An 8,311-nucleotide genomic window follows, 5' to 3' on the forward strand; every position below is an offset into this window, starting at 1 on the left:
TCAGCCATCTGCATCAGCAAAAAGAATTCTTCCAGTTTTCATATTAGATGAAGGCAAGGTTGACAGGGAACTTACCTGGCTTGGGTGCATTCCTTGTTAATAGGCTAAAGCTCAATCATGCAGAAATGCAGAAATGGGAAGGGTTAGGACTGGGGGCCTGAGATGGAGCTGATAAAATGGAGTCAGTGTGGTTCACACAACTCTTCATAGCTCCCTTGCAATTAGCTGTGACCTGTGGGTAACTTCTCACCCATGAAGGTGAATGGAAATGGTGATTGCTACATTTAGTGGAGAAACTTTTCAAGATACGGGCTGTTTCCTCCATGCTCCATCCAAGCCCTTCTTGTCCATTGGGACCTGACGTTGGCCATGTAGGTAATAAGAGGGCCCTAGATTGGGAGTTGGCAAATGTTCTCTGTCACAACCACTCCACTCTGTCATTGTAGCACAAAAGCAACCGTAGACAATACATATAGTGTGATGGTGTTCTAGTAAAACTTGATGTACACGCACCAAAATTTTAACTTCATAAAATGTTTGCGTGTCACAAAATAGGATTCTCCTTTTGATTTGTTTTCAACCTTTTAAAAATTTAAAAACTATTCTTAGCTCACAGGTCACTGTAAACAAGTCCCAAGCTGGATCTGGTTCACAGGCCTTAGTTTGCCAATATCCTAGGAGACACTGACCTTATAAGATGCAAAGAACTTGGAGCCTTGAACGCCTGTTGGGCAGAGCCACCCTCCAACCTGGAGCACTCACTTTGGACTCTGGCAGGAAATGGAAAGTATTCTCCATTCTTTTTATTATTATCATTATTGGTGGGGGGTAATTAGGTTTTTTTTTTCTTTTAATTTATTTATCTTTGACGGAGGTACTGGGGTTGGACCCAGGACCTTATGCATGCTAGGCATACACTCTACCACTGAGCTATGCCCTCTCCTGCCTCTGCCATTCTTTAAGCTACATTATAGTTAGGTCTCTCTTGTTACAGCAGATTAGCATCTTACTTTAACTAATACATAGTTCATAACACCTGCCTCCTAGGCCTCTGCTCCCTTCCATAGTCCTCACCATCCTTCTTCCAAAAAGCCAAGGCAAGGAAACGTGGTCTCCACCTACCTCCTCACTGACCTTTCCAAGACCTGAAGGAAAAGGCTCTGCCCAGAGCTCCCTTCACCTCCTTGTTTCGAAGACTGTAGATGAGCGGGTTGAGCATGGGCGTGACGATGGAGTAGAAGACAGACACCACCTTGTTGAAGTTGACGGAAGAGGCCACTTTGGTCCGGACATACATAAAGAAAAGAGTGCCATAGAAGAGGCTGACCATGGTCAGGTGAGCTGCACAAGTGGAGAAGGCCTTCCGGCGCTCCGCTGCCGAGCGGATGTGCAGCAGCGTCCAGACGATGTTCCCGTAGGACACCGCGATGACCATGGAGGAGGCCAGGAGCACAGCCAGAGAGACCAGGAAGTCTGTGGTCTCCTTCAGGGAGACGTCCGAGCAGGACAAGGCTAGCAGGGGTGAGGCGTCACAGAAGAAGTGATCGATGACGTTGGGGCCACAAAACGTCATTCGGGACATGAGATAGATGGGCAAATCGGGTGTGAGGAAGCCAACCAGCCAGCAAGCAGCTGCCAGACGGACGCAGGTGCCCCAGGACACCAAGGCCCCATACCGCAGAGGCATACAAATAGCCACGTAGCGGTCATAGGCCATAGCAGCCAGTAAGAAACACTCTGTTGCCCCCAGGAAGGTGAAGATGAAGAGCTGGGACAGGCAGCCAGCATAGGAGATATTCTTGCTTCCCCTCACCCCAGTAAAACCAGCCAGCATCTTGGGCACCGTGACTGACGTGTACGCGATTTCAAGGCAGGACAAGTGTGTCAGAAAGAAATACATGGGTCGACGCAGCCGCTGGTCCAAACCCACCACCACGATGATGGCCAAGTTCTCCGCCAAGGTGAGCAGGTACACGGTGAGGAAGAGCGCAAAGAAGAGGAGGCGCATTTCATGCATTTCAGCAAAGCCCACCATAACAAACTCGGTTATGTGGGTTCGGTTTGGGGTAGAGGGCTGCATACGTAGGAGTCAGAGCTCAGTAGACTCAACACCTCGTAGATAATGACAACTCAGAGAGGACCTGTGAGATGCTGGCCTGAAGTCTCCTTCACTTCGAGTGAGGAAATTGAAGTCAAGATATTATCCTTACTCTCAAAACATGTATCATCCATGAGGGTCACCAGGAAACAGACAATTTCAGTACAAAAAAAAGTGCTAGATAGAAATAAGACAGGATGTTCGTGGGAGGCAATAAAGGGGAAACTCAAGCAGTCCTGGGGAATCAGAGAGGGCTTCCTGGAGGAAAGGCTGTCTAAATGGGAACCTGAAAAATAAGTGTAAGTTAGTGAGATAAAAGATAGAGAAATGGGGATGGGAGGTATAGCTCAGTGGTAGAGTATGTGCTTCGCATGCACAAGGTCCTGGGTTCAATCCCCAGTTCCTCCAATAAATAAATAAATAAATAAATAAATAAATAAATAAGCAAGCAGGAGGGATTTTGAAAAAGCAATACATAAGTAAATAAATAAACCTAATTACCACCCCCTCAAAAAAAGTAATGAGAGTCTGTAAAAGAAAAGTGGGGCCAACGGCCACTCTCCTTGAATATGAGCTTTGTGGCTCCTTAATGGCAGAATAATATGGAAGTGATGCTGTGCCAGTTTCCAGGTCCAGACTTTAAGAAACTCTTTCTTCTTCCTGCTTCTTGGAACCCAGCCACCATGGTGTGAGGAAGCCAAGCAGCCTGCAGAAAGGCCCAGGTGGAGAGGAATTAAGGTCCCCCAGCTCTCAGCCCTGGCTGAGACCCCGCTGCCGGCCAGCACCCACATGCCAGCCAGGGGCCTGGGTCATCCAAGGAATCGACCCTCCAGCCCCAGTCAAGCTGGCCCAGCTGACGCCGACCTTAATTGCGAGCCGTCCCCACATTGCAGATTTGTGAGCTAAGTAACCAACTGTTGTTACTTTAAGCCACTAAGCCTTGGAGTGGTTTGTTCAACAGCAGTGGATAACTATAATAATGACATACTGGCTCTGTAACCCTGGGCAAATTATTCAATATCTCTGACCCTTTGGAGGAAAACAGTGTTTTGCCTGTGGTCACAAATGCCTGAACTTGAATTTCAATCCAGGCTTGCCAAGGTCTAAAACCCTCGCTCTTCCCCCTAAAAATAATCAAGCAGATTCCTTCTGACCTCAACATTTCATGATTTCCCACCAATGAACGCATGCAGAGATACAATATCAGGAACAAACAAGGTCAAAGTCTTCAGATTCCTGCGAGTACCTTCACCACACCTAAATCCGTGCTCCGCCAGCCCCACAGTGGGCAGTCTGTAAACACTGGCTTCCTGGACAAATCACTGCATTGCAGCCCAAGAGGCTTCATGCTTCTGTTGGTGCTGGGAAATTTCAGAGCACAATTCCTGCCCGTTTCTCCCCTTTGCAGTTTGGCTTATAATGTAGCATCCTGGGAACGGTGCTTCCCTCCTTGCTGCACATGGATGTTGCAGAAGCCTGACTTACGGGTTTCTTAGCAAAGTTTTCTGAAATGTTCGTTCTTTTTCATAGTCATTAAAAGCACAAGATTTAGAGTCAAACAGATCTAGGATCAAGCCCTGAGTCTACAACTGACTAGCTTGGTTGCCTCATCCGTGAATTGGTGTTATTTCTAAATCTTACCTAGCTTTCCAGCTGTGACTCGAGTTTAATAGTTTCATCTTCACTGGGAAGACTTTTCCATCCTTCATTCTTCCAAACTTGTATGCAGGTCAGGCCAACAAACGCACAGGAAACCTGCTCTGTGCCAGGCCCCATCGCAGATGTACCAGAGGGGCATCCTGGTACAGAGTAGGTGCCCCCAGCATCCACCATGGGACCTGGCACAGAGCAGGTGCTCCCAGCATCCACCATGGGACCTGGCACAGAGCAGGTGTCACCTTATAATAATTTCAGTTCTCTGATCCATGACTTAGAGGGGAGATGCCAAAACCTGAGGGGGGTTGTATCAAATCCAGATGTTACCTTGAAGGAACCTGCTTTTCTTATTCAACAGCTGAAGGAGGAGTACAGAAGTCAGATATTTCACACACACACACATAAATACACACAGCAAAGATCCACACTCTCTTCCTCAATGTGGGGCCACTGCTTGGAGACAGCTGAGCAAGGGGCTACATTTCCACCCTCTTGCCTCCAGCCAGTGATGCATTTCACTTGTGGGCTGGGATTCTTAGGAAGCTGATGTACCGTCCCCACTATCTCTTTCCCTACTCCCAGGCTAAATTCAGAACATCATAAACCTCAGTGGACTGAGAGCCACACGACCAAAGGAGCCTAGATCCCAGAGGAAAACGATTTATGCGTCCTAGGGCAGGGACATCAGACCTTTTCCGTAAAGATCCAGACAGTAAACGGGAGAGATGAGACTCAAATCCCAGTGCATCTGACACAGAAGTCTGTGCTTTCCCCCAAAACCAGGCCATCTCCCTCTGTCATTTCATGTCACCGAATGACACACCTGCAACCCTGGCTGCCTGCCCTGCCTGTGAGGTTAATTTCTCTACAGCTCAGGGCCCGGCTGGAGGAATTCCCCACCTGCTCCAGTGACCTGTAAGGGCACAAGGAGGCTCCAAGTCCTATTAACTGCATCGGCTTCCTCTCTGGGGTTGAGAGAACTTTATCAACCAAGCGTCAAGTAGGGGACAACAGCCAGTGGAAAAAGGAGAGAGTCATAAGGGACGATCACTGAATAAGAAGGGGGCAACACAGAGGAACCTGGCCTCATTTATGTCCTCAAAAGATGCTGCTTTCTCGGCTAAGATTTTCCTGAGCAAATATGGAAAAACAGTTTGGAGCCCATGCAGGGAAATTACTACTAGGTTCCCACAGCTCTTTGCAGGTTCAGCTACGTGATGAGCCTGAAGAGAGAGGCTGGATGTCTCCCTGTTTCGACTCTCTCCACCTGGCCTCGAGGAGACTTGCCCCCAAAGGTGAAAGGAATTGGAAAATAAACTTACTAAGAGCCAGACAGTGATTTCAGAAAACAACCACCAAACCAAAGTGAGCGGGCGATGGTGGGTGGGGGCCATGGGGCAGGCAGAAGGGGCTAAGAGAGGCGCGGAGATGAAGCCCAGGGTCCTGCTCTCCGGTTCCTCTTTGCTCTTGCTCCCCACACACCTGCTTCTCTGCTGACTGCAACATGACGGCAATGGTTATCTCACTTCAAAGCACACGGATAGCTCCGTGAGTTCACAGCACCATCTCTAGAATCAGAGGAGCTGAGTTTGACCCTGGCTCCATCAAGTACTAGCTATATTTTGAGAAAAGTTCTTTATCTTGCTAAGCCTCATTTTTTCTGTTCTCCAAATGGAAGGCATAATACGCATATTTGCAGGGCTGGTCTAAAGAGGGAAGGAAATAGCATTAAGTGAAAGTTCAGGGCCTTTGCTCTTATTGTTCCCTCTGCCTTTCTGTGTGGCTTCCTCCTGCACTTCCTTCAATTCTCCTGAACAGAGAGACCCTTTCTGACCACCTAACTGAAAATGCAACTCCCATCACTCTCTGACCCCCTTCTTGCCTTGATTTTTTTTGTCACAGCTTCATAATCAACTATTAGATATTTATCTGTTTGTCTATAATCACACACACACACACACACACACACACACACACACACACATGTAAGCTCCTTGAAGATAGTGCCTTTGTTTGCTCATCACTGTGTTGCCAGTGCCAAAAGGAGTCACTGGATGCAGTCTGCATGCAATAAATACATTGATGTAATAAAAAAAATTGAATATATACTCTGAGCATTATGCTGGCCCAGAATGCTGCTTCCTTTTCACTTCCAGCTACTTGTTTCAAGGAAATAGGAAGGCAAGGAAGCCGACCAGTACTTACAGAAGAGCCATCCAATTTGGATACTGAAGTCCAGGCAACCCTCCTGCCAGCCAGCTCTAAGGGCACAGGTGCCTGCAAGAATGATGCCTGTGTGCCTGGAGTACCCCACTCTCACTGGCCTTGGGTGTGAAACAAGTTGCATTGATATTTACACATAATTTTTTTCTTAGCTACTGAATTTAATTTTAAATTTCCTGAGAACTGTATTACATCAGCTGTTCTCAAGCTCCACCAAGCCCTAGATTTCCCCAGTCGCCAGGTAGCTGCAGAGGGGGAGAGAGGGACCCACCACGGGGAGCTCCCACGAGCCCTGCTTCCACCACGAGGAAGTGGCAGAGTCCAGATGAGAACACAGCCCAGTCTGACCCCAGAGCCCACAGTCTTTCCTCAGTACCTCCTCCCTAGGGGTTGGCTTTCCTAAAACCAAACCTGATCAATTAACTGAGAACTTGTTTCATTATTCTAGCGGCTTCAGTACTGAATAGGTAAGATCTGTTCCTCAAAGCTACTCATATAGTTTCCTGATGAAAGGAGCAAGTGGGAAATGCAGGCGTAAGAAAAGATGGGAAGGGTCTCCAATCACGTACAACAGAGACCCCAGGCCCAAGGCAAGCTGGGGAGCCCAGGATAGCAAAAAGGAACTGAGGTGGGAATCAAACTTTCTGAGCTCCTAATCTCTAAATAGGAATAATGCTTGCCCTTCCTGTCTCTGGGGATGTTATGTGAATCAGTGAATAGTGGATTTGCAGGCTCTTTGAAAACTTTAAAGTACACTCCAGGAAGACCTTATTATCTTGCTTCCATGACTGATAGTCTAGTGATTACTGCAGAATTTCAATAAAGGGAGAGCCTAGGGGATGGCAGGCTCAGTGGGGCCCTGGGGATGGCCTTGAAGTTGTACTTGAATAACAAGAAAATTGATTTTGTTTATACTGTAGGTTTTTCGGAGGTATCTTGAGGGAGCAGATAGAGATGAAGGGGAACTCAAACCCCAAACATCCCTTGACAGCCCTACTCTATGTGAGTTTAAGCAAATCGGTTGAATGCTGCGTGCCTCAGTTTCCTCACTTGAGAAATGGATTGATATTTAAAGCCACAATGACTCTGTAAAAGAGGTTTTGAAAGAAAAAAAATGAGATAACAAGTTAAGAAAACTGAAGAAAGGGTTGGGTTTTATTGGAGTCAGGGCTCCTTACTCTAGATGGGGTCTCTCTTTGGTCGGTGACTTTTTTCCATTCACCGCCTTCTGCGTGGTTTTGGATATGTGCTTGTTAGTTTCCAGTGTTGGTATAAACCAGAAGCCAAATAGCCCAGGTTCTCAGTCATCTCCAGAAGAGCCACTCACCTGCCCCTGCTACTTCTCTGGCTTTTCTCTGGGTAGAACACAAAGATCCCATCATGCCCAGGAACTTGGGACTGGTGGCAAATGCGTGTTGAATCTCATTGTGGAACAGGGACCCCAAATTCAAGGATCACAGCTTCTCTGAACCATAAGGAGAGGGCAGAGATCCACTATCAGCTGAACTGGGAAGAGAAGAAACAGGGGTTGTCACAGGCTATAAAATGACTCATATCCCACATATGTACCCTAGGAGTGACCCATGGGATTAGATCTCCATGGAGGTTTGAAGCACTCAGACAACAAAGGAAAGAAGATAATAAATCATTTAAAACTCTGTCCCACAGAGTGTGCAAAAGCTCCATGGGATTCCCAAGTTTGTAGACCAGCTGGACAAACACCAGTGGAAGATGAAGGGCCAAACAAGGAAGGTTCCATACCAGCTAGACTCTTTGTCAAGGTCTCTGGCTCTAGCTGCTCTGGAAGACGGTGAAATGAAATCTCAAGGATTCCAGATCAACCAAGGATGCAATGAGGTCTTCCTCTACTAGGTTGGGTCAGATACTTCCCCCCACTTATCTGCCCTTTATCCCCAGGTGGGGAAAATCTACAATGGGAACAATGGACATTACTGAGTAGCCACTCTGGGCCAGGCTATGTGCAATCCAGGTGTGAAACACGCAGCCTCAATCCTCGAGGAACTCATGGTCCCTCAGAGGCCGTGACTAAGGATGACTTTTGCCTTGAATGTGTGTCCAATTGCCTTCCTTCCAAAGAACTTCCTCCAGAGCATCTGATGATTATTTACAGGCTGAGCAATCTTTTTTCCCCTTAAAGTAAATATGGCATCATTGCACTATAAGGCAAAGGGAACATCAGGCGAGGTGAGTGCCCACTCTGTTGGACTGTCGGAGGCAGCTGAGCCAAAGTTAACAGGGCCCTGTAGACGACTGGCCCTTTAACATACCTAGAACGCATGAGATCATTCCCCTTGATTTCATATGACTTGGGTC

General features: G+C 47.3%; 1 protein-coding gene and 1 non-coding gene across 2 annotated transcripts; one reads left to right on the top strand and one right to left on the bottom strand.

Moving 5' to 3' along the window:
* Positions 1 to 1,126: 1,126 nt before the first annotated feature.
* On the bottom strand, positions 1,127 to 2,080 carry LOC105101217 (olfactory receptor 6Q1). The gene has a single exon (XM_010994322.2). The coding sequence runs from the start codon at positions 2,078 to 2,080 to the stop codon at positions 1,127 to 1,129; it is 954 nt and encodes a 317-aa protein (XP_010992624.2).
* A 354-nt stretch (positions 2,081 to 2,434) lies between these two features.
* Positions 2,435 to 2,506, top strand: TRNAA-CGC (transfer RNA alanine (anticodon CGC)). The gene has a single exon. It is a non-coding gene; the product is annotated as a tRNA-Ala (tRNA).
* The last annotated feature ends 5,805 nt before the right edge of the window (positions 2,507 to 8,311 follow it).

Source organism: Camelus dromedarius, chromosome 12 (assembly GCF_036321535.1).
Source record: "Camelus dromedarius isolate mCamDro1 chromosome 12, mCamDro1.pat, whole genome shotgun sequence".
In the NCBI taxonomy this organism is placed as follows: Eukaryota; Metazoa; Chordata; class Mammalia; order Artiodactyla; family Camelidae; genus Camelus; species Camelus dromedarius.